Consider the following 27,673-nt stretch of genomic DNA (forward strand, 5'->3'; position numbering starts at 1 on the left):
CTAATTATTTTTGCAAATTTTCATTTTTTCAGCAATCTGTAGTAGTTTTTGCCTCCCCTCACCCTTTTGACCCACTGGCAAAGAAACGAAAGGTATTTTTTAAAAAATGTTTAAAAGAATTCAGGTATCATTTCTCAGTCTTTTGGCTAAGGTCAAGTGAAAGAATTCAGGAATTCAGTAAGTAATTACTGCCTAGCTTGTTTTTTAAGAAATACATTTTGGGGCACCTGAGTGGCTCAGTCAGTTAAACATCTGACCTCAGCTCAGGTCACAATCTCATGGTTCGAGCCCTGCGTCAGGCTCTGTGCTGACAGCTCAGAGCCTGGAGCCTGCTTCGGATTCTGTTTCTCCCTCTCTCTCTCTCTCTCTGCCCCTCCCCTGTTCATGCTGTGTCTCTCTGTCTCTCAAAAATAATAAATAAACATTAAAATTTTTTTAATTAAATAAACAATATTAATATAATATTCCTATAACTACCATGGAATTTCAGTGACCTTTTCTTTATGTGCAAAGTACTGTGCTAAGCATTGCAGAGGGCACCACATTTTAAAACTGTCTTAAACCTCAAGAATTGACACTCCCAGTTAAAATTTTCAAAGTCACAGGCATGGAAAGTTAATAAGCAATGCAGGGTAATAAGTACCAAGATCCAAGTGAATGGTATACACAGTGCAAGAGGTCAGAAGAGATAAATTTATGTCCAGGAGGGCTGATAAGAGAGAATATTAGGAAAGAAGTTTCAAACTGGAATCTGATGGTAGGTACAGTTTGTGGAAAAGACAGGAAAGGTCTTTCTCACTGTACTGTTTGCATGTCAAAAGCTAGAGGGACTTGGTTGGATTTGCCGGGATTAGCACAGTAGGTGTTAGTGAAGTGACAGAAATTGACAGAAGATAAGATGGGAAAACTGATCAGGTTAAAAATTATGTACAGAGAGCCTTGAATGACATAGTGAACTTACCGTTTCAGTTCTCCATGGTTTTACAATATGGACAGTAAGGAGGACTAAACCTACTTTTTGACAATATTACAGTTGAAAGTCGCTTATTTGGCAGGTCAGAAGTGAGATTAAATTTATAAATGTATTTCAAAGTCCCATGCTATATAAAATAGCAAATTACTGCATGATAAATGAGGAAGGAAAAAAAACTCAGTATACAGAGAGTATGTGAATAGCTGTTCTAAATACAGGAAGTCCCAGAAATAAAAGACTAAACCTTTTCTCTGTCACTAATTTGAAAGCTTTCATCTAAATTGGCGGAGCTTCTTAGGAGGCAGAACAATTTGCAAAGGCCCTGTGGAGGTGTAAATAGGACTACATAATTCTCCTCTGTCCTGTCTTAGCCTTTGACCAACCCTTCTTGTATGATGCAAAATTCATCAGATTCTTTGTTCCGTTGTAGATAAACTCTTCTGTTTTGTGACAAAGAAATAATCTTACAAGAAGAGACACAATACGGAATTACTTTGCACAGGGTTTTTGCTGTAGCTGTTTCAAATGAACTCTTGTACTAAGAAGCTACCATAGTGAGCTCCATTTTTCCACCAGACACCTATACACAATGGTTTGGCTACCAGAACTCTAATCCAACCAGAACGTATTGAAGACAGTAGTATAGTGAAGTAGGTAAGTACACACGCTTTGAAATCAGAAAGCCCAAATTCAAACCCCAATTCTGTCACATCTAAATGTGTGACTTTGTTCAAAGTTACTTCGAGTAACTTCTATAAGCTTTAAGCCTCAGTCTTTCTTATCTGCAAATAGGGATGACAATTGTATCTACTCTGTATATGGTTACGAGCATTAAATTAAATAATATATATGAAGTTTATTGAGAGACCCAAATGTCATCAATACGCATTAGCTATATTATTTTCATTATTCTTGCCGCAGCCCCAAGCTCCCAAAATTGCTTATTACCTACAATGCCATGCTCTTGAATCCCACAGCATAAGTCATGAAGCTAGTCCATAAAAAACAAAGCAGCAGCCAGTATGTTGCCTTAAAGCAAGTCTTTAAAACAAGGGATGCAGCAAAGCAAGAGTCTGGGGGCTTTCCCAGTGCAACTGGTCCACCTACATGTTTATTTCCACAGCAAGTCCCAGAGGCAGGTCATTAGACCTTCAGCAGACATTTAATTAAGCACCCACTATGTTCTAGTCCTTGAAAAAAAGATTAACCCAAATCTTATTCCAAAGATTAAAGATCCAAAGAACAGTGAAAGAGCTTCTGATGTTAACAAACTCACAGACTAGCTGTGGAAACAAGGACCTAATTACGTTATCATACAATGTAATGTAAACTCCAGGGACAAGGGTACTGTGTTCACCGCTCCATCTCCAGCACTTACAAAGGTGCCTGGCACATAGTAGGCACTCCGTAAATATTTATGAAGCGAATGAAAGAGTAGTGGATATTTTTAATAAAAGTATACACAGGGCACTCTGAAAGCATGACATAGAGAAGGTAGAAGTGAGGAGGAAAGGGGAAGACTTCTTAGATTATAGTAGAAATTCAGATAAAGCAGAGAATCATAAAAGTCATATATAAATATATACTATAAATATCATATTTTAACTTGGAACATGAACATCTATTCGTTTTTCAGCCTTTTGATACAGGCTCAATTTTTTTCTTTGAATAAAAGTTCCATGAATTGGAGTTTATTGACTCTTTTTTCTTAAGTGTATTTATTTATTTTGAGAGAGAGAGAACACAAGCAGAGGAGGGGCAGAGAAAGAGAGAATCCCAAGCAGGCTCCATGCTGTCAGCACCGAGCCCCATGTGGAGCTCCATCTCCTAACCCTTCGATCATGATCAGAGCCAAAATCGAGAGCCAGACACTTAACTGACCGAGCTACCCAAGCACCCCGTAGTGACTCTTCCTTACATGAGTTACCAATAATCCCTTACTTGCGATTTCTAGTTAATGTTTCTTGAGGTGAAGCAGGAAGTTGAAGATAACTTGTGAAACAATCACAGGGCTATTCTTGATTCTTAAGATTCTCCTCAACCCTTTGTAGTAGCTTTAGACCACTTCTTTCTGAAGTCTTACCAAAGCATTTGATGCAGTTGTGTAGAAACAACTCTCTGGCTTTCCTCACTCATACTTCATCAGTTTGCGTCATATGGTTTTGAATCCTGTCACCTCAAGCGCAGCTGGCAGACACAGGTCTGGCAGCAGACACAGCTCTCCCGGCAGGAGCAGGAGCCCATGGGGACACCCCTGAGAACTAGCATCCACGAGCTCCGGGTGTGTGTGGACAGCAGTCAGTGCAGCTAACACAGGGGAGGAGAATGTCAGTTAGCCCAGTTAGTCTCTTCATTGAAGATGCATGAGAAAGAGTTTCTAGAATATTGGAAGAGTCGATCTTCCTTAAAGGAACGAGCAGGGAGGATCAAGGACATACAGACAGAGAGAATAACACATACAAATAACACAACACTTGATAAGATGAAAATCTGATCATGTCCTTTCCCAACTTGGAAGTCTCATACAAAGGCATAGAGGCATGAGCAAACCTGGCCTTCTGGCATAATTTTAAATAATTTTTATTACCAGAGCTCAGGCTGTCCACGGAAAATAGCAGAAGGTAAGACTGGGAAGGCAGGCAGGGATACAGAGGAGGGAGGGAGCTCTCGTGCTGGTCTTCATACATGTCACCTAATTTTAAATGACTGCTTTTTGGCAGGTGTGACCTTTGCATTTCCTACATTTCCGCTGCTCTCCAACTTACCTATGTTATGTACCTGGCCTTTGAAAGCACCTGTTTTTGCCATCATGGCTTAGATCTTGGGTTTTCTCAGAGCCTTCCAAGTCGGGAAAGGACCTGATCAGATTTTCATCTTATTAAGACAATTCAGACAGATCTGGGGGAGGGGGAGTGAGAACAGACATAACCAGTTGGAAGGCAATTATGGAAGTCAAGTTGAGAAGTGATGATAAGTAAGTTCAAGGCAATGCCTGTAGGAATAGAGAGAAAGAAATGGATTTCAGAGAGATTCTTAAGCTTGTTGGATACACTGAGTGGAGAATAGGGAAGAATCTAGGATGACACACAGATTTTTATCACCTTTGAAAAAAATGGTGACATCATTCTCAGAGGTAGGAACTAGCAGAGGAAAGGCAAGGTGATGAATTGGAGTGTCTGTGAGATAGCCAGGTGGGGGAGCGAAGCAGACAGTCAGAAGTGATATTTTCAGAGTTTGTGTAAAGAGGGCCACAGATGAAGATTTAGGAATCATCCATTCCGCATGTAGATGAGACCCCTGTGGAGAGATCTCAGAAAGAAATGGGACATTGGAGAACACTTGCATTTGAGCAGAACGTCTAAATATGAGGCATGTCAGGGAGACTGATGGGGGGATGGGGAGAAGCAGGGAGGCAAGGTGGGATGCAAACGTGGGGATACTCAAGACAAAGAAAAGGGTCAACAATAGCAAATGCAGAAAAGAACACTTAGGATTATGATGGAAGACATCCCTTTAGAGTTCATCACTAAAAGATCTTTATGTGATTAAATAAGAGTCCTTATTACTATGTGATTAAATCAGATTCCAGGAGCTGCTGATTAATGGGAAGTAGAGAAATGGAGACAATTATTTTAAGCAATCTTTCAACTTCTCTGTGAAGCGGGTGGGCTACAGAGAATCATTTCAGGTGAGACATACTTAGAGGATTTGTCTTGAACTAAATGGAAGGCACCAGAAGAGAGAAAAGGGCTTGAAAAAGGAGAGGAGGAAGAGATGACCTCTAGAACACAGGCAGTTGGAGAGTGGATATCTCCTCTGAAGGAGAAGGGAAGAATCGATAATGGACAAACAGATCTGTAGCTGAGGAGGAAGCCAGTAGAGCTTGCATCTGGTGGCCTCTGGTAAAATAGAAGACACATTTATCTGCTGAGAGCAGCGCGGAGGGCAGGGGCAGGTGGGAGATTTGAACAGGACAGGAGAGATGAAACAGTTGTGAGGATTGAGTGAGGAAAGTAGTTGTGGACACCAATCAGGATTCTTGGTGTCCTTGTGGACTTGGCTGACTCAGGAAGCCACAAGGTCATAGGGGAGCGTGCTGTGAATGATTTTTCTCTGGCAGATCTCCAAGGCCTGACAGGAGGGCAGAGAACAATGATTGGCTGGTCCAGGTTTGGATGTTTGCAGACCATGTGCGACAAAAGACCAAGAGAGGGAGCATGAGAAGAAGGGTTGCTCATATGATGAGCCACGAGATCCTGGCTGGATCTGGAAAGAAGTAAAACCAGGAGATAGTTGGTAGGCTGGAAGGGTAGAGTAGCTCCTCAGTCACAACGTGTCCACAAGCAAGTTTAGTCCTCAAGTTGGCAGGCCTAAAGGATGAGGGGACGTTAATGGGCACTCCCTGAGGTTATTTGCACAGATGACAAAAGCTATGACCATCACTTCTTTCTAGACCATTCTAGGCCAGGATTCTCCAAAGAGCCTAACAGAAAAGAGTTCATCTGCATGTTTATCAAGGATGAAACTTGGTGGAGCTGGAATGTGTTCTTTTTAGAGGTTTTATCTACAGGCTCATTTTTAGATGAAGAAATTGACATTTACAGAGGTTCCGTGATGTGTCCATGTTTACACGGGTAATTAGTCTCTAGGATCAGAACTCAGCTCTCCTGACCATGCCACCTCACTCTTCCACACACATGGCCTCTGTCTTGAAATTCAAAACCTACCAAAACTTGATGCTTTGTTTCCTCTGGATCAGCAGGTTAATCCTGCACCAAGAAATTAAATAAGGGCATGTTGGAAACCCTAGAAAACTGCACAAGATTGTTGACCATGGTCAACTGGTTTTTCTTTCTATAATTCACCTGGTGGCCTGTTTCAGTTCTCTCCTGCATTAACCCCTTAACTCACTTCTTCCCCTCAATTACTGATGTATTAAACCAATAGAGAAAACCTCCAGTGAGACGCAAAGTGTACCTCAAAGGACAGTGCTCGATGGTGTGTACACAGTAGTAGGAAATTTGCAGAGAATTAAACTCCTTCATCCAATTTTTTAAATTTTTTTTTTATTTTATTTATTTTGAGAGAGTGAGAATGAGTGGGGGAGGGGCTGAGAGAGAGGGGGTGAGAGAGACAGAATCCCAAGCAGGTTCTGCACTGTCAGCACAGAGCCCGACGCGGGGCTCAATCTCACAAACCGCGAGATCATGACCTGAGTCGAAATCAAGAGTCAGACGCTCAACCGACTGAGCCACCCAGGTGCCCCTCCTTCATCCAATTTTAAGATCAGCTTCCAATGTTTTTGTGAAGGTGAAAAAATGAAATATTTCCCTCTGCTTCTTGCCACTGCAATCCTTCTGCTTTTAGCACCCAGAAAAATGCTGCTCCTCTTAAAATACCCCACTAACTTTTTTTTCTTTTTTAGTGATGGAGTTTTTGTGGGAGATTTCAGTGATCAGTGTTGAAAAGCAATCACTAAACTGAGAAAACAATGCTCAAATCTATACGAACGAATTGGTCTGGATTTGTGTCAGTCTACTTTAGGGTTCTGAGAAGGGTCCTGTGCATTGAGTCTGGGAATCTCTTTCTTCCCTGCACAGAGCTGTCAAGTATCCACCAGGCTACTGAGGCATGGAAATTTTATGAAATACTAACCAGCACTTTCTCCCACTTGAAGGTACCATGTTCTCTGCTACAAGTGGAATGAAGAACCCCCAGTGAGCCCTGACACCTGTGCCACCATTTTGGAAAAAGCTGGTCTGGATAACTGGGCTCTTGGAAAAACGAAAGTAATGTTTGCATGTAATTTTCAAGGACAAATAATAGTTGTAAATGTGTTGGATTTACTGAGAATTATAACATTTTCCAGTGCTTGAAAGTATTATGGCTTTTTTATGTTACAGAAGCTCTAGCTTAAACTAGGGAATTAAGTTGACACATTCATAAAGGTTTTCTTCTTCAGCAGAATTAAACACTTTGTTGTCATAAAGGTTTCTTTTAAGAAATTCAAGAAAAGTTTCTCTTGAAGATTTATCCAAAAAAAAAGATGAAATTTAGAGTGAGTACATTTCATTTGTAGTAGTATTAAAAACATACTGAGATATATTCTCTTTTTTATCACCACAAACATAGTCTATACATATTCAGAATGTGTTAATATATATTAATATCATATAATATATACAGAATATATTCTGTAGAAAATCATAATGATCTGAACAGGATCCTAATATTTTTTTCCTAATTCTCAAATCTGCTTCTGTTGTAAACTTCAAATTTATCTGGAGCAAAATATTCGCCATTGTTAGTAGACTTGCTGTTAAGTGTTTGGCTATCACTGTGTTTATGTATTAGACTTGAGACCAGAGAGATTTTAGCTTATTTAATCACTTAGAGAATGAAGAAAAAAAATCATAACAGATTTTGCATATGGAAGTAAGATAGGTGGCTGCTTGGAGAAAGGATGCATTAGGCTCCTCAGAGAGCCTCAGAAATCCCCATTACAAAATGGGGATAAGGAAATAAAGAGGGTACCAGGCCTTAGGGGTACACTGAATATATCATTGGGGGGAGGATTGAGAAAAGAGTCAATCTAAAGAAAAGTCCTCAGAGACTGACCCTTCAAGAATAACCACTGTCAGCCATATTGACTGAAACAAACGTCCACATTAGTCGTGTCTAGGGGTGGAAGATATGGGAGAGAATTTTCATGTTTACAAAAGAAGCTACTCCTTAACAATTTAAGGGAGTTTTAAAAATATTTATCTTAGACCGAGTGTCTTACATATTCGGTAATACATATTTACTTCAGTAGTTAGCAAGGCGAAATTCTGAGCACTGAAAAAGATGTGTATCTTATTTATACCATTTTCTTTTAGATGATCACAAAGATGAATTTTGTCAGGCTGAAATCTCACGATTTATGGTCTGAAACACATGCCTAACTTCAAATGGAGTTTTAACTCGTAAAAAGGGCCTTTTGCAGTTCCAGTCCTACATGGTATTTAAGTAGCATTTTAAAGCTGTTTGTATTTTCCACTTCACCTTTTCCAACTCATTAAGATGAATAAAAGTATTCAATACAGAAACATTTCTAATGCTGCACAAAAAGAAAAGTAATAAAAAAGATGACCTTTTTGAACAGACTGAATTTTAAATGAATTGTCAACAGTAGAATGGACTAAATAAATTAGCGTCCAGAGTCCCCTAGAAATTAAAACTAAATTCCGTCAAACCCTGTAATGCTAACCTGCCTGTGGTGCCAAGCTTTCAAGCCATGGAGCTGCAAAGAGGGTTCTACTTTTCAGTGTTACCAGTTCTTATGACTCAGCTGTTAAATTTGAATTTAAGTAACTTTCTTGGTGGATTCAATAAACTTTCTTTTAGGTGACTTTTATTAGTAAATGTATCCATGAAAAGAAAAAAAACATCTTCCTGTTTCCTGGCGGAGGTTGAAAACTCTTAAATGAGAATAACTCCAGGCCTGCAGGCCCCTCCGTTTCTTCAATTCATTTCGATTTTAGAATGATCGAAAGTCAGTCCTCCTTTCTCCGTGGGGGCCACTGAGTCTAGCAGGAATGTTGTTCTGTCTGGGGCCATCTCTCTGCCTCAGTCCCTCCACTGACAACATGAGAGGCCCTGAAGGACGGTGCCCTGCCTTATTTACCTTTGTATCCTCAGCAGATGAGTACATACAGCAGGTGTCAATAAACATTTGATGAGTGAATTGCTATAGCTGTAAGTGTCCTCTGTCTTACAGCTAGATTTGTAAGACTTTTTAATTTGAAAAATACAGTTGTCTTTTTGAAAACATAAAAATCTAGCTTTGTTCACAGTATATGATGCTAAAACTTTGATACAAGAGCTGACCATCCTCCATTCTTATTGGCCCAGTCAACAAAACCTAGTTAACTGGCTGCAAATAACAGTATGATTGCTAAACAATATTTGTTCTCAAAGAGAGGTTTTCTTCAAGAATACAAATGTAAAATGTAGCAAAATCCAGGCCAAACAAGCAGAAGATAGTGATTTCCAAAATCTGAAAAAGATTTAGAATATAATCTGTTCTTCATAGCGTATGACTATTTCGCATTGGTGTGCCCTAGTTTTATCTGTATTTTATTTTCACTCTTTTAAGGTGTTCCTTAAATATTATCATGTGGAACAGTTAAATTTAATGCGAAAGGAAGCCATTGACAAGCTTATTTTGATTCAAGCCTGTGTCAGAGGATTCTTGGATTCAAGGAGGTACCAAAAAATACAGGAGAAAAGAAAAGAGAGTGCTATAATAATACAGTCAGGTAATCACTCAGATGGTCTCACCGTGTAACAAAACTTAATGTTATGTTCAGATATGGACATCTAATCTTATATTCAAACCCCCATTCTTATGTAGCTTTTGTATTTAATTCCAGACTCGGTTACGTTGATGCTTTCTCTATTGCTTTAGTGATTGACACTTTTAATATTTGAATGTTTTGTTTTAAATAAAATAATTTAATTTTTAAATTTTCTGTCAAGCATCAATGAAATACAATTGACCTCTTGTGCAAGATACAAGTGATTAAATTAGTTACAGATCTCAGGAATCATATTATTATAATCCATTGGACAATAACACTTTTCCTACTTTATTCCAAAGGTTACACTTGCCACAATGTTTGACCACTTGATTAAATCTCATTACGTTAAAGGGCATCCGTTTCTTTCTATTAACTGTAGGTAAATAATATTTATAATAATACTTTACACATTTTTATTAAAATGTATCAATAGACTTTAGATTTCACTTTCCATTTTTCAATAAGAAACTAAATTTAGAACCTGGTATGGTTCAGTAAAGCATCTTCCACAACGTGTTGAGTGGACTTCCATAGTTAAAACTATATTCTCTCGTGTAACCTGATATGCACACATACTACATGCAATGCACTCTGATATTTTCTGTTCTGGCTTATTCCACTTCATTTTTAGATGCTAGATTTGGCCCACTAATCCAATTTATGATCCACTATGATCTGCAGCCTGCCTTCTGAGGAGCACTGCCATGGTGGACAGAATAGCTGACTAACATTTGAGAGATTCCTGTTCCAGTCTCGGGTCTGTCAAATCGTAAGGGCTCATCTCTTCGGGGATTTTAAAGCCCTTAACTTCTCCCTGCAGCATCAAAATGCAAATCCCTAAAATTTGGGATCAGATTCTTTATCCACAGTTTCACAATTTATAAAACACTGAAGAAACAGTTTTTCACAACTCATCTGGCAGTGCAACATGACCTAATATTTATAGTCCTTCATCACTCCTAGTAAAAATATTGGTTTTCTGGAGAAATATTTGTATTTTTGATTATGGAATGCTGCCCTGACATGGGGAATGTTATAGGATATGTGTTATTTGCTCTGAATTACCTTTATAAAATAAAAAAGTTTAAAGCTGAATTCTGAAATCTATCTGGTTCCAAGGATAATTGGCCAAAAAGTCCAAAACATATTCTTAAATAATAGGGGCTTTCTCCTGTAAATAGCTGACATAATTATTAGCAGATTTAAGCAAATGAATACAGTTTGTCTTTTTCAACAACTTAGCTAATCTCTTTCATTTTAGTTTCATCCCAGTACTGTCCTTAATGCAAAAGGCACTTTAATTATTTTCTTGCTATAGAAGAATCTTGTTAATGAACAGTATTTTTTATGAACCTGTCCTATTTGGGCTCTTTAATTTCATTTTCCTGACATTGACTGTCAAAAAAAATTTGTTTCTATTCACTTAAGTAATGGCTTTTTCTTTATTCTGATTAATGCTACTCTGGACCTTGTATGTTTCAGCTGCAAGAGGACATCTAGTCAGGAAACAAAGGAAAGAAATTGTTAACACAAAAAACACAGCAGTAACAACTATTCAGACTCATGATCAGCAATTTGACTACAAGAAAAACTTTGAAAATAAAAGGTATATTGATGTTCATTTTTATACCATTTTGACATTATACATTTTTCAAATCTGTAAAGTCAAAATAAAGTTCACAGTCTTTCTTGTACCTAATCAGGCTCCTAATACCAGTGCATTAAATGTCAGTGAACACCCAGTGGCCACTCTTGTGTTCTTTATCCTATTTGGGAGTTCACTGGCATTTCACACTGATGACCACACTTTCCTTCCATAGTTTTTTTTCTTCCTAGGCTTCTGCTGGATTGCACTCTGCATTTCTGCTCCTAATTCTGAGTATCCTTTGCTAACTCCTCCTCCCGTCCCCATATTTAAATCCTCCTCCACATCTGAATATCATCTCTGGGCTTTCTCATTCATTCCCATGGTGTTAATAATCAGTATACTGTAACTCCTAAGCCAGAATCCAATCTTCAAAGCATGACACTTTGCCCTTTCTTCTCTTGAGCCTCCATATCTATATTTCTAAGTGCTTATTAGCAGATCCACCTGAATGCATTTATACATAAAGCTGTACGGTAAGCTGTGAAGACATGTAGATAGATGAGACAAAATCCTGATCCTCAAATTACCCATAGAAACATGGGAAGGAAATATAACCAATAAATATGTGATTCTAATAACACAAGTTAACTCTGCTATAAAAATATGCAAATTGTGCAGTAGGGCATGGAAGATCTTGGTAGGGATTAGGGGAAGAGAAAGTATATAGATTTTGCCTCAGTGGTAAAGCTTGAATTGATCGAAAGAAGAAAGAATGGTCCCCAGGGAAATGAAGATCATTCCAGCCCCAATCCCAGGACCCTTGTCTTTTTTTTTTTAAATCTATTGGGATTCAGTTGACCTATAACACTCTGTCACTTTCAGGTGTACAACATGAGGATTTGGTACACATATATATTGTGAAATAATTACCACAGTGGAGTTAGTTAACACATTTATCACCTCAATAATTACAACTCTGTGTGTGTATGTGTGTGGTGACAACATTTAAGAACACCTGTCTTAGCAACTCTTGAGTCTATAATACAGTACTGTTAACAATCACCATGCTGTATATTAGATCCCAAGAACTTATTCATCTTTTTAAAAATTTAAGTTTTATTGATGTGTAATTAACATACAAAATTATAAGATATTTGAAGTGTGCATCATGATGATCTGGTATGCATCTGCATTGTGGAAAGATTCCCCCATCTAATTCATTACCACGCCCATCACCTTACATAGTTCCTTTTTGTGCTTTTTTGGTGAGAACATTGAAATTCTACTCCTTTAGCAAAATTCAGTTATACAAAACCATGTGTAGTCCCATGTTTTATATGAGATCCTCAGACCTACCTATTCCTCTAATGGCTGGAAGGCTGTATCTTTTTTCCAGCCTCTCCCTCCTATTTCTTCTACCTCCCCCTCAAAACCACAACTGTCCGTTTGTGTGGGTTTGCCTTTTTCTTTTCTTTTTCAGATTCCACACATAAGTGATACTATGCAGTATTTGTCTTCCTCGGTCTGATTTCTTGCGTCCATGTTGTCACAAATGGCAGGATTTCTTCTCTCTTGTGGCTGAATGATACTCCATTGAATATGTATACCATATCTTCTTTATCCATTCATCCTTTAATGGTCACTTAGGTTATTTCCGTGTCTTGACTGTTGTGAATGATACTGCAATGAACATTGAAGTGCAGATAGCTCTTTGAGATCATTGCTTTGTTTTTTGATTGCGGGGGGGGGGGGGGGGGGGGGAGGGGGATGTACAACCAGAAGTAGGATTGCTTCATCATATGGTAGTGCTATTTTTAGTTTTTTGAGGACCCTTCATATCATTTTCCAAACTGGCAGCAATTTACATTCCCACCAACACAGCATTCTCAGTACATAAGGATTCTCTTTTCTTCACATCTTCACCAATGCTTGTTTTCTCTTGTCTTTTGTGATGATAGCCATTCCAACAGGTGTGAAGTGATACCTCATCATGGTTTGGATTTGCACTTCCAAATGTTGAGGCCCTTTTCATGTACCTGTTAGTCATTTTTTCATCTCCTTTAAAAATGCTTGTTCACATCCTCTGCCCATTTTTAAGTCAGGTTGTTCATTGTTTTGCTATTAAGTAGTATGAGTTCTTCATATATTTTTGGATATTAACCCTTTGTCACATCTGTGAGTTGCAAATATTTTCTCCCATTGCGTAGGTTGCCTTTTCATTTTATTGATGGTTTCCTTTGCTGTACAGAAGCTTTTTCATTTGACGTAGTCGCACTAGTTTATTTTTGCTTTTGTTGCTTTTGCTTTCAGTATCAAATCCAAAAAACAAAAAAACAAAAACAAAAATATTGCCAAACCAAAGTCAAGGAGCTTGCCACCTATATTTTCTCCTCAGAGTTTTATGATTTCAGGTCTTATGTCCAAGTCTTTAAATTCATTTTGAGTTGATTTTTGTATATAGTGTAAGATAGGAATCCGGTTTAATTATTTTGCATGTGTCTGTCTAATTTTCCCAAAACCATTTATTTATTGAAGAGACTATTCCACCCCCATTGTATATTCTTGGTTCTCCTGTCCTGAATTAATTGGCCATAAATGTGTGTGTTTATTTTGGGCTCTCTATTCTGTTCCATTGATCTGTGAGTTTGTTTTTATGCAGATTCCACTCTGTTTTGATTACTATAGCTCTGTGGTAGTTTGCTTATATTTTTCTCATTAATTATACTTTGATTAGTATAGGCATTCTCTGGGGGTGTTATGAAGGTATTCAAAATACTAGCATAGCCATTCGTTAAAATTATGGGTTCTTGGTATCCTGCCTCCTTCTCTGGTCCCTGGCAAAATAACAGAGATTCTATTATGCCTCCTGTATAAACCTGAAGATGCTGTTATAGGCCTAGGAAGTTGCCAGTGGAATTAGATAAATTGAATTCCAGTAACTTTTTCCAAGTTTGACTCCAAGACAAATCCTTCTGTACGAACAGATTGCAAAGGACCAAAAATCTCCCATGGATTTCCTAAGCCAAAATGAAAATTTTTGAAAACTCCCCAAGTAGCATGTCAGGGTATCAGGTCATGACTTTTTCACTGTACTGTAACACACTTTTCATGGCCATATTGCTCTTGTGAGGGTTTTGTCCTCACCAAAAGAAAAAAAAAGTGAAAAAGAAGCTTATGTGGCTTAAAAAAAAAAACTAGAGAAAATGTTATCTTTAAGGAAAATCATTTTGGGAGGATATTGGTAAAGTAACAACTGTGAAATTTTGGTCAACATATTATATGATCATGAACCGTAGCAAGGACACTGCTTCCCTTTAATTTTGTAACATATTTACTGTGATCACCAGAGCTCGAGGGAGCTTATTAAATACAGCACATTAGCCTAGTGAACATACCCTGCTTACTAGTCTCAAATTTTAATATATTTTCCACAACCTCTCCTCACCGTAGGTACTTTCTTTAGAAAAAGACATGTTTTGAAGTGATTAAATTCCTAGGGTTTTGATGCCTCATTAAGTGAAAATATGCGAGGATAGTTCTCATTCTAAATTGAAACTGGTTTCGTCATTATTAGAGCAGCTACCACAGTTGTTGCTAGAGAGAACATGTGGGAAACATTTGATTAACGTGACTTGAGAAGTTTTCATTTGGAGTTTTTTTTGGTTTTTGGTTTTTGGGTTTTTTTGTTTGTTTTTGTTTTTTTTGCCTCTGTTACTGTTCTCCCAACACTATAGAGGTAAATAAGGTCCAGTTTAATATCATATATTCAGATGCAGTATGTTTTACACAGGGAATCTTTTGTGAAGAAACAGACAGAAAATGTGGTCCCTACTAACGAAACAGTCATTCCAGCTCCAAATAATAAAGGAAGTACATCTGCAGTGAAGACTTCTACTTTCAGAGTTGAAGGGGAAGCCATGATTGCTGTTGAAAGTAACAACAGAGGACATCAAACTCAGAAAAAAATGAATAACATGTATGGAGAAGAGGCTAAGCAGGAAGTGTATCTGGTGGGGGACCCTTGGACAAAAGGACAGCCTAAGAAGAAATATGTGAAAGACCTGGAAGAGAATAGTAAGGTAAGGAGAGTGGAGGAGGAGAACACTGTGCTCCAGAATTACTACCAGAGGTATGCAGAGGAAAGGAATTTTGAAGAATCAAAAGTAGCATATCTAGAAAGGAAGGCCATCTCGGAAAGGCCAAGCTACCCAGGACTTTGGGTGGTGGAGAATGAGACAAAGCAACCTTCTTTAACAAAAAGTTTGGAACCCAGTCTTAGCCAAAGGTCGGTTCGTCAAAATGGAGATAGCAAGGAAAAAGAAAAGAAGACATCTGTAGTTACCCAGAATGCACCAGTGTGCAGCCATCAGAGAAGCCATTTGATGCCTGGGTCGGTCAGAGAGAGGCCAGCCCAAGCCAGCATGCACGCCCAGGAGGAAGATAGAGCAGCAGTGTTCATTCAGAGCAAATACCGGGGCTACAAGAGAAAGCAGCAATTACAGAAGGACAGGATGTCTTCTTTTCAAAGTCAAAAGGTTGTTTCAAAACCAACAGAAGTAGCAACAAATACCCATGATTTGTACTCCTATCCCACAAAACATGAGGAATCCTGTAATATCAGGACAAAGAATGATAGAGACTCAAAGGCAGTTTTCGAGAACGAAGCATGTGATTTGGCAATCTTTTCAAAACAGGTATGTAAACAAACAGATTTATTTACTAGTAGAAATCTCTGGGAACTACACAGTAACTGAAGTAAACGTACCATTAATTAATAATTATTAATAATTGTTTCATCTCTTTTTATGAGGCTGCAACCCTCTTTAATGAATGTCTCAAAGGTTTTGCTATTCAAATAGCCATAAATTTTTAAGACGTTGTGCTGTTAGAAGTAGTATAAAATATGATAGAAACCTTCTGTAGTCAAGAGACTAGTCATTGGTTTATGCAGCTTACTAAAATGTTGACATTGGACAATGCAGATTTCCTTCTCTGAGATCTTTCACTAGAGTTTAAAAGAAAAAGAAACAGAAAAAAAGTGTTATAAATCCTCTAAAATCTATGCTTTTTCTGCCCCCAGATTTTAAGAAGACATAATGAGGTGTCAAAATTAGGCATGTAGTCATACTCAGGCATACATGCAATGAAGGTAGAAATCTACATGTTACATCGGGACAATAAGAAACCGCTAAGAACAATTCCCTCTTGGAGTATATCGTGTGCCAAGAGTAGGCATGTTTTGGCTGTTTCCAGAAGGGGGCAGTTGGCTTTAGCGCTTCTCATGGGTGTACATGGAACACTGATTACTTAGTACTATGGAGGGAGAGACCACAGGGAGCTGCTGCTGGAAATGCCAATCCCAGGTCTTGCCTTCTCTACAGGTGTTTGATCTTAAGAGAATCACTTTATGTGTGACCTTAAGAAAATCACCTTTATTTTTCTCTTATGTAAAGTGAAGGATTTTAACTAGATGACCTCTAAAATGCATATTGTAAGTTAATATGCATCACCAGGGTAATCAATAGTATATACAATCATTGAAGAAATATCATTACGGGTTAGTTCAAAGAGGGATTGCCTAATACTTTTGGGTCCCCAAACTCTGCTCTTTGTCTCTGACAGTGACTGAGTCCAAGTGAAAGCACAGTAACCACTCTTGGGCACCACTTTCATGTTATAGGTGTGGCCTAAACATCTCCAACTTGTAGCTTTTAGTAGAGATCTGCCAGCCCTTTCCTGTTCTTTTTTTTTTTTTTTAAGCACACGGACATAGAGAGTTTAATATGCATGCAGTCCTTCCTTTCCTTGGTCCATACTTTGCTTACTCTAAAGACCAAACTGGGGATTGGAAACCTGACCTGCTACATATCAGGGACATTGAGGAGATGCAGAATTACTAAATCATCTCCATAGAGCTGGATGATAATGCCGTGGAAGTAGATTCAGCACTCCGGGGGGACAAAGCTAGAGGTGGAAAAGCAGGAGCTCCACATACAGCCCAGCAGTACAGCGATGTCCACAGGGTCAGGATGCAGACCAGAGAGAGGCAGAGGAGCTGGATGGAAAGAGAGGAGCCAGAGGAGAGGAGCCCTGACTTGAGGCTAAGAACACCGGAAAGGAAAGGAGGGGGTTAACACAACCAAAGGCAACCAAAGGCTTCTGTGGGCTAAAAGCAGAAAGGCAATTGCTACAGAATGGTACAGACAGAAGCCAGATCTCAGGGACCCCAGGGAGGAGTGATCAGGACAGAATGCCTCATGTAGCATGACGCGTTTGGCAGTTTGTAAATGGAAAGTGTGAGATGCGCAAGTTGCACCAAGGGGGAGGCTTGGTCAAGTGAGGACTTTTTCGGACCTTGGGTTTTCAGACATGGTTCAAGGTAGGTTCTGAAGAAGTGCATGAGAGTCCCGGGGACAGTCAATTAGGAATTTACCAGATCCTGGTGTACATGTGCAGCCCTCTGAATTCTTTTCCTTGATTTAATCTGACACATGACCTTCTTTTTAGATATCAAAGTTATCTGAAGAATATTTCATTCTGCAGAAAAAACTGAATGAAATGATTTTGTCACAGCAACTGAAGCCTCTTTATCTGGGTGTCTATCCTCATAAGCCAATTAATAGACGAGTTTCTTCTCAGCAGTGCCTCTCAGGTAAAAATCAGTAGTTAGAACTTCCTGAAGGGAAACATAGTGCCAGATACTCTATTTGTTTATTAGTTTCTGACCTTTATTCTATGTCAGGTTTGAGGTAACTATGTTCTAACTGTTTGGGGGAGAACCTTCTCTTCATTCCATTTCTCATGTGTAGATAAAAACTTTTCCAGAATGTTCCACACACATTCTACTTTCTCTGACTTCATTCTCCCCTCTTTTCTTTTTTCTTTCCCCCCTGCTTCATATACACTTTAACTAGAACTTTTCAAATGACACCAGAAGGAAATAGAGATGGAGTTTGGAGGAGTGGGCAGAATGCAGGTTTGATTAGAGGGAGCAAAAAAGTACATATCTGTTCCCTTGTCAACATCTGCAACCTTAAGTAGACTATGGGAGGTTCAAATCTCCATTCATATGACAAACCCAAATGCATTGTTATATTTTTCTTCTGATCAACTGTGTCACAGTCTGCCCCCATTTCGCTAAACTGGTAGGGGATTCAAACTCAGTATTTATCAGGCCTTCCCCTCTCCAGGGCTGTGCAAAGACCCTGCGGTCTTATACATCCACCAAAGGACCAGGTAGAGCCTGAGCCTGCGGTCACTAGTTATTTGCCTACACAGTTACTGTTGGGACACCCATCCCCTCGCTGGCATCATGACCCCTTCAAGTCAGGAGCTGTGCTGTTCCCCTACCCTCAGCAGGTACCTGGAAACTGTCAAGTCGGGAGTCTCACCTGGTCCATACATGCTTCAGGTAGCCATCCTTTCTGCAGCCTTATAACCTCCCCCAGAAGCAGCCACTGATGGCCCTGCTGACATATGTCTGGGAGAATATTTATTTTTCCCTGACTTTTCTTGGAGGCCTCCTGCTCTCTCGCCATCCTTACCAAGACACTTGGCATCACCTCTGCAATGACTTTGGTGTTGCCAAAGACCAGAAATCCTGCTAACCTCATGCAGCTTCTGCAAAAACCCCTTAGGCAGGAAATTACTAAGATGAGCCTGACTGTTTGATATGGGAGGAAGAGAAAATATCTTCATGTTCCAGTCAGTTGTCCTGCCACATTATTTTCAAGTCTATAGTTGTAGTGAAGCTTTGAAAACAAAAATGGCTCTCTGTATTTAAGAGTCTCTTATGGTTTACCTCCCTCTCTGTAATGTATTTTTTCTTCCCTTCCCCTATGGTCTCCTGTTAAGTTTCTCGAATTCCACATATGAGTAAAAACATGATATCTGTCTTTTTCCGACTGGCTTATTTCACTTAGCATAATACCCTCCGGTTCCATCCATGTTGTTGCAAATGGCAAGATTTAATTCTTTTTCATTGCCAAATAATATTCCATTATATGTATACATGTATGTGTCTCTGTATAGAGAGAGACACATACACACACACACACACACACACACACACACACACCCCACATCTTCTTTATCCATTCATCAGTTGATAGACATTTGGGCTCTTTCCTTAACTTGGCTATTGTTGATAGCACCGCTATAAATATTGGGGTGCATGTGTCCCTACAAATCAGCATTCCTGTATCCCTTGGATAAATTCCTAGTAGTGCTATTGCTGGGTCATAGGATAATTCTAGTTTTAATTTTTTGAGGAACCTCCACACTGTTTTCCAGAGTGGCTGCACCAGTTTGTATTCCCACCAACAGTGCAAGAGGATTCCACTTTCTCTACATCTTCTCCGACATCTGTTGTTTCCTGAGTTGTTAATTTTAGCCACTCTGACCAATGTGAGGTGGTGTCTCATTGTGGTTTTGACTTGTATTTCCCTGATGATGAGTCATGTTGTACCTTTTTTCATGTGTTGGTTGGCCATCTGGATATCTTCTTTGGAGAAGTGTCTATTCATGTCTTCTGCCCGTTTCTTCACTGGATTATTTGTTTTTCAGGTGTTAAGTTTGGTAAGTTCTTTATAGATTTTTGATACCATAATAGACTCTTAGATACAGAGAACAAACTGAGGGTTGATGGAGGTGAGGGGTTGGGGGGTGGGAGAAATGGGTGATGGGCATTGAGGAGGGCACTTGTTGGGATGAGCACTGTGTTTTGTTATGTAAGTGATGAATCATAGAAATCTACTCCTGAAGCCAAGACTACACTGTATACACTATATGTTAGTTAATGTGACAATAAATTATCCACACACAAAAAAAGTGGCTCTCTTGCCCTTTCTACCACCACTGCTCTCAGGCCCTGGCCCAGAACCTCTTGATGTTAAGAAGCAGCTTCACAAGTCAGAGCCCAGATGCCCATCAGTTTGACAGCCTCCTGTGACCCAGGCCCACATGGCCTGCTGACAGTTGGAAGCAGAGGGGAAAGGTGGGGACTTCAGCTTCCCTCTTGGTTATATGTGCTGCAGCCCTGGTAAATGTGGGGCAGTGAGGTATTGGTGGTGCGGGGAAGCCAGGGAAACCAGGCAGTGTCCCTGAGTAAGCAGCTCAGCCCTGTCCTTAAAGGGAAAGGAGGAGTGGGGGAGGGGTTGCAGCTTCCTACGAAGCTGTATGTGTGTGTGTGTGTGTGTGTGTGTGTGTGTGTGTGTGACATCTTTATTCATCTGTTGATGGACATTTAGGTTGTTTTCATATCTTGGCTATTGTGAACAATGCTGCAGTGAACATGGGAACACAGATACCTATTTGAGGTACTTATTTCACTTCCTTTGGATATGTATCCAAAGGGGGATTGCTGGATCATATGGTAGTTCTACTTTTCATTTTTTGAGGTACCTCCATATTGTTTTCTGTAGTGGCTGTACCAATTTACATTTTCACCAACAATGTACAAAAGTTCCCTTTCTCCACATCCTAGCCATGTGTGTTTCTCTTGCCTTTTTAATAATACCCATCCTAACAGATGTTGAAGTAAAATCTCATTGTGATTTTAATTTGCGTTTTCTGGATGCTTAGTGATATTGAACACCTTTTCAAATACTATTGGCCATTTGTATGTCTTCTTTGGAAAAATGTCATTCAGGTCATTTGTCAGTTTTTAAATTGGGGTGGCTTGTTGTTTTGCTTGAGTTGTGTGAGTTCCCTGTATATATTGTGGATATTAACTCTTTATCTGATATTAACTCTTTATCTGATACATGGTTTTCAAATACTTTCTCCTATTCCATACATTGCCTTTTAATTTTGTTAATGGTTTCCTTTGCTGTAGTGAAGCTTTTTTGATATACTTTCCTGTGCTTTTGTTATCATGTCCAAAAATTTACTGCCAAAGCCAATGTCAAAGAGCTTTTCCCTATGTTGTATTCTAGGATTTTTATGGATTCAGGTTTTATGCTTAAGTCTTTAATCCATTTTGAGCTGAATTTTTGTGTGATGCAAGATGAGTCCAATTTCATCTTTTTGTATGTGGATATCCAGCTTCTCCAGCACCATTTGTTGAAGAAATTGCCTTTTCCCCTTTGTGTATTCAGGTGCCCATATCAAAACATATATGTTTGGGTTCATTTCTGGTTTCTCTGTTCTGTTCCATTGGTCTAGGTGCCTGTTTTTATGCCAATATCATACCCTTTTTGATTACTATAACTTTATAATACAGCTTAAAATTAGGAAGTATAATGCTTCCAATTCTGTTTTTCTTCCTCAAAATTGCTTTGTCAGGGACTTTGAAGAGACCTAAATGATTAGAATATGATTAGAAAGTTGAATTAGTTCACTTTATTCTTCATTCTGACATTTTTTATTTTTTTATTTTTTTAATATGAAATTTATTGTCAAACTGGTTTCCATACAACACCCAGTGCTCATCCCAAAAGGTGCCCTCCTCAATGCCCATCACCCACCCCCCATCTACCCTCAGTTTGTTCTCAGTTTTTAAGAGTCTCTTATGCTTTGGCTCTCTCCCTCTCTAACCTCTTTTTTTTTTCTTCCCCTCCCCCATGGATTTCTGTTAAGTTTCTCAGGATCCACATAAGAGTGAAAACATATGGTATCTGTCTTTCTCTGTATAGCTTATTTCACTTAGCATAACACTCTCCAGTTCCATCCACATTGCTACAAAAGGCCATATTTCATTCTTTCTCATTGCCATGTAGTATTCTATTGTGTATATAAACCACAATTTCTTTATCCATTCATCAGTTGATGGACATTTAGGCTCTTTCCATAATTTGACTATTGTTGAGAGTGTTGCTATAAACATTGGGGTACAAGTGCCCCTATGCATCAGCACTCCTGTATCCCTTGGGTAAATTCCTAGCCGTGCTATTGCTGGGTCATAGGGTAGGTCTATTTTTAATTTTTTGAGGAACCTCCACACTGTTTTCCAGAGTGGCCGCACCAGTTTGCATTCCCACCAACAGTGCAAGAGGGTTCCCGTTTCTCCACATCCTCTCCAGAATCTATAGTCTCCTGATTTGTTCATTTTAGCCACTCTGACTGGCATGAGGTGATATCTGAGTGTGGTTTTGATTTGTATTTCCCTGATGAGGAGTGACGTTGAGCATCTTTTCATGTGCCTGTTTGCCATCTGGATGTCTTCTTTAGAGAACTGTCTATTTATGTTTTCTGCCCATTTCTTCACTGGATTATTTGTTTTTAAATGGGCCTAACAAAAATATCAGAGATAGAGAAGCGGCAAGATGGCGGCTTAGGAGGACACTGGGCTCACCGCGCGTCCTGCTGATCACTTAGATTCCACCTACACCTGCCTAAATAACCCAGAAAATCGTCAGAGGATTAGCAGAACGGAGTCGCTGGAGCCAAACGCAGACGAGAGGCCCACGGAAGAGGGTAGGAAGGGCGGCGAGGCGGTGCGCGCTCCACGGACTGGCGGGAGGGAGCCGGGGCGGAGGGGCGGCTCGCCGGCCAAGCAGAGCCCCCGAGTCTGGCTTGCAAAAGCGGAGGGGCCTGAAGGACTGTGTTCCCACAACAAGCGCGACTTAGCGTCTGGGAGGTCATAAGTTAACAGCTCTGCTTGGAAAGCGGGAAGGCTGGAGGACAAAGGGAGGGAGAGCTGCTGAGCCCCCTGACGACAGAGCTCAGCTTGGTGGGGAACAAAGGCGCTCGCCAGCGCCATCTCCCCCGCCCATCCCCCAGCCAAAATCCCAAAGAGAACCAGTTCCTGCCAGGGAACTTGCTCGCTCCGCGCAAACACCCAACTCTGTGCTTCTGTGGAGCCAAACCTCCGGCAGCGGATCTGACTCCCTCCCGCTGCCACAGGGCCCCTCCTGAAGAGGATCACCTAAGGAGAAGCTATCTAAGCCTGCCCCTCCTGCCCCCGTGCACCTTGCCTACCCACCCCAGCTAATACACCAGATCCCCAGCATCACAAGCCCGGCAGTGTGCAAGTAGCCCAGACGGGCCACACCACCCCACAGTGAATCCTGCCCCTAGGAGAGGGGAAGAGAAGGCACACACCAGTCTGACTGTGGCCCCAGCGGTGGGCTGGGGGCAGACATCAGGTCTGACTGCGGCCCCGCCCACCAACTCCAGTTATACACCACAACACAGGGGAAGGGCCCTGCAGGTCCTCACCACGCCAGGGACTATCCAAAATGACCAAGCGGAAGAATTCCCCTCAGAAGAATCTCCAGGAAATAACAACAGCTAATGAGCTGATCAAAAAGGATTTAAATAATATCACAGAAAGTGAATTTAGAATAATAGTCATAAAATTAATCGCTGGGCTTGAAAACAGTATACAGGACAGCAGAGAATCTCTTGCTACAGAGATCAAGGGACTAAGGAACAGTCACGAGGAGCTGAAAAACGCTTTAAACGAAATGCATAACAAAATGGAAACCACCACAGCTCGGCTTGAAGAGGCAGAGGAGAGAATAGGTGAACTAGAGGATAAAGTTATGGAAAAAGAGGAAGCTGAGAAAAAGAGAGATAAAAAAATCCAGGAGTATGAGGGGAAAATTAGAGAACTAAGTGATACACTAAAAAGAAATAATATACGCATAATTGGTATCCCAGAGGAGGAAGAGAGAGGGAAAGGTGCTGAAGGGGTACTTGAAGAAATAATAGCTGAGAACTTCCCTGAACTGGGGAAGGAAAAAGGCATTGAAATCCAAGAGGCACAGAGAACTCCCTTCAGACGTAACTTGAATCGATCTTCTGCACGACATATCATAGTGAAACTGGCAAAATACAAGGATAAAGAGAAAATTCTGAAAGCAGCAAGGGGTAAACGTGCCCTCACATATAAAGGGAGACCTATAAGACTCGTGACTGATCTCTCTTTTGAAACTTGGCAGGCCAGAAAGAATTGGCAGGAGATTTTCAGGGTGCTAGACAGAAAAAATATGCAGCCGAGAATCCTTTACCCAGCAAGTCTGTCATTTAGAATAGAAGGAGAGATAAAGGTTTTCCCAAACAAACAAAAACTGAAGGAATTTGTCACCACTAAACCAGCCCTACAAGAGATCCTAAGGGGGACCCTGTGAGACAAAGTCCCAGAGACATCACTACAAGCATAAAACATACAGACATCACAATGACTCTCAACCTGTATCTTTCTATAATAACACTGAATGTAAATGGATTAAATGCACCAACCAAAAGACATAGGGTATCAGAATGGATAAAAAAACAAGACCCATCTATTTGCTGTCTACAAGAGACTCATTTTAGACCTGAGGACACCTTTAGATTGAGAGTGAGGGGATGGAGAACTATTTATCATGCGACTGGAAGCCAAAAGAAAGCTGGAGTAGCCATACTTATATCAGACAAACTAGACTTTAAACTAAAGGCCATAACAAGAGATGAAGAAGGACATTATATAATAGTTACAGGGTCTATCCATCAGGAAGAGCTAACAATTATAAATGTCTATGCGCCGAATACCGGAGCCCCCAAATATATAAAACAATTACTCATAAACATAAGCAACCTTATTGATAAGAATGTGGTAATTGCAGGGGACTTTAACACCCCACTCACAGAAATGGACAGATCATCTAGACACACGGTCAATAAAGAAACAAGGGCCCTGAATGAGACATTGGATCAGATGGACTTGACAGATATATTTAGAACTCTACATCCCAAAGCAACAGAATATACTTTCTTCTCGAGTGCACATGGAACATTCTCCAAGATAGATCATATACTGGGTCACAAAACAGCCCTTCATAAGTTTACAAGAATTGAAATTATACCATGCATACTTTCAGACCACAATGCTATGAAGCTTGAAATCAACCACAGGAAAAAGTCTGGAAAACCTCCAAAGGCATGGAGGTTAAAGAACACCCTACTAACGAATGAGTGGGTCAACCAGGCAATTAGAGAAGAAATTAAAAAATATATGGAAACAAACGAAAATGAAAATACAACAATCCAAACGCTTTGGGACGCAGCGAAGGCAGTCCTGAGAGGAAAATACATTGCAATCCAGGCCTATCTCAAGAAACAAGAAAAATCCCAAATACAAAATCTAACAGCACACCTAAAGGAACTAGAAGCAGAACAGCAAAGGCAGCCTAAACCCAGCAGAAGAAGAGAAATAATAAAGATCAGAGCAGAAATAAACAATATAGAATCTAAAAAAACTGTAGAGCAGATCAACGAAACCAAGAGTTGGTTTTTTGAAAAAATAAACAAAATTGACAAACCTCTAGCCAGGCTTCTCAAAAAGAAAAGGGAGATGACCCAAATAGATAAAATCATGAATGAAAATGGAATTATTACAACCAATCCCTCAGAGATACAAACAATTATCAGGGAATACTATGAAAAATTATATGCCAACAAATTGGACAACCTGGAAGAAATGGACAAATTCCTGAACACCCACACGCTTCCAAAACTCAATCAGGAGGAAATAGAAAGCTTGAACAGACCCATAACCAGCGAAGAAATTGAATCGGTTATCAAAAATCTCCCAACAAATAAGAGTCCAGGACCAGATGGCTTCCCAGGGGAGTTCTACCAGACGTTTAAAGCAGAGATAATACCTATCCTTCTCAAGCTATTCCAAGAAATAGAAAGGGAAGGAAAACTTCCAGACTCATTCTATGAAGCCAGTATTACTTTGATTCCTAAATCAGACAGAGACCCAGTCAAAAAAGAGAACTACAGGCCAATATCCCTGATGAATACGGATGCAAAAATTCTCAATAAGATACTAGCAAATCGAATTCAACGGCATATAAAAAGAATTATTCACCATGATCAAGTGGGATTCATTCCTGGGATGCAGGGCTGGTTCAACATCCGCAAATCAATCAATGTGATACATCACATCAACAAAAAAAAAGAGAAGAACCATATGATCCTGTCAATCGATGCAGAAAAGGCCTTTGACAAAATCCAGCACCCTTTCTTAATAAAAACCCTTGAGAAAGTCGGGATAGAAGGAACATACTTAAAGATCATAAAAGCCATTTATGAAAAGCCCACAGCTAACATCATCCTCAACGGGGAAAAACTGAGAGCTTTTTCCCTGAGATCAGGAACACGACAAGGATGCCCACTCTCACCGCTGCTGTTTAACATAGTGCTGGAAGTTCTAGCATCAGCAATCAGACAACAAAAGGAAATCAAAGGCATCAAAATTGGCAAAGACGAAGTCAAGCTTTCGCTTTTTGCAGATGACATGATATTATACATGGAAAATCCGATAGACTCCACCAAAAGTCTACTAGAACTGATACATGAATTCAGCAAAGTTGCAGGATACAAAATCAATGTACAGAAATCAGTTGCATTCTTATACACTAACAATGAAGCAACAGAAAGACAAATAAAGAAACTGATCCCATTCACAATTGCACCAAGAAGCATAAAATACCTAGGAATAAATCTAACCAAAGATGTAAAGGATCTGTATGCTGAAAACTATAGAAAGCTTATGAAGGAAATTGAAGAAGATTTAAAGAAATGGAAAGACATTCCCTGCTCATGGATTGGAAAAATAAATATTGTCAAAATGTCAATACTACCCAAAGCTATCTACACATTCAATGCAATCCCAATAAAAATTGCACCAGCATTCTTCTCGAAGCTAGAACAAGCAATCCTAAAATTCATATGGAACCACAAAAGGCCCCGAATAGCCAAAGGAATTTTGAAGAAGAAGACCAAAGCAGGAGGCATCACAATCCCAGACTTTAGCCTCTACTACAAAGCTGTCATCATCAAGACAGCATGGTATTGGCACAGAAACAGACACATAGACCAATGGAATAGAATAGAAACCCCAGAACTAGACCCACAAACGTATGGCCAACTCATCTTCGACAAAGCAGGAAAGAACATCCAATGGAAAAAAGACAGCCTCTTTAACAAATGGTGCTGGGAGAACTGGACAGCAACATGCAGAAGGTTGAAACTAGACCACTTTCTCACACCATTTACAAAAATAAACTCCAAATGGATAAAGGACCTAAACGTGAGACAGGAAACCATCAAAACCTTAGAGGAGAAAGCAGGAAAAGACCTCTCTGACCTCAGCCGTAGCAATCTCTTACTCGACACATCCCCAAAGGCAAGGGAATTAAAAGCAAAATTGAATTATTGGGACCTTATGAAGATAAAAAGCTTCTGCACAGCAAAGGAAACAACCAACAAAACTAAAAGGCAACCAACGGAATGGGAAAAGATATTCGCAAATGACATATCGGACAAAGGGCTAGTATCCAAAATCTATAAAGAGCTCACCAAACTCCACACCCGAAAAACAAATAACCCAGTGAAGAAATGGGCAGAAAACATGAATAGACACTTCTCTAAAGAGGACATCCGGATGGCCAACAGGCACATGAAAAGATGTTCAGCGTCGCTCCTTATCAGGGAAATACAAATCAAAACCACACTCAGGTATCACCTCACGCCAGTCAGAGTGGCCAAAATGAACAAATCAGGAGACTCTAGATGCTGGAGAGGATGTGGAGAAACGGGAACCCTCTTGCACTGTTGGTGGGAATGCAAATTGGTGCAGCCGCTCTGGAAAGCAGTGTGGAGGTTCCTCAGAAAATTAAAAATAGACCTACCCTATGACCCAGCAATAGCACTGCTAGGAATTTATCCAAGGGATACAGGAGTACTGATGCATAGGGCCACTTGTACCCCAATGTTCATAGCAGCACTCTCAACAATAGCCAAATTATGGAAAGAGCCTAAATGTCCATCAGTTGA

General features: G+C 39.9%; 1 protein-coding gene across 6 annotated transcripts in view; it reads left to right on the plus strand.

The window, feature by feature from the left end:
• MYO3A (myosin IIIA) overlaps positions 1-27,673 on the plus strand; it is a 246,280-nt gene that overhangs the window by 185,942 nt on the left and 32,665 nt on the right. For 5 of the 6 annotated variants that reach the window (XM_045061026.1, XM_045061024.1, XM_023256453.2 and 2 more), the window contains 5 exons: positions 6,651-6,762; positions 9,111-9,273; positions 10,798-10,921; positions 14,694-15,597; positions 17,411-17,555. In XM_045061026.1, the coding sequence (XP_044916961.1) occupies positions 6,651-6,762; positions 9,111-9,273; positions 10,798-10,921; positions 14,694-15,597; positions 17,411-17,555 (1,448 nt within the window). The remainder of the gene's footprint in view (positions 1-6,650; positions 6,763-9,110; positions 9,274-10,797; positions 10,922-14,693; positions 15,598-17,410; positions 17,556-27,673) is intronic. The other variant, XM_045061025.1, reaches the window with a different exon arrangement.

This window comes from Felis catus, chromosome B4 (genome assembly GCF_018350175.1).
Source record: "Felis catus isolate Fca126 chromosome B4, F.catus_Fca126_mat1.0, whole genome shotgun sequence".
In the NCBI taxonomy this organism is placed as follows: Eukaryota; Metazoa; Chordata; class Mammalia; order Carnivora; family Felidae; genus Felis; species Felis catus.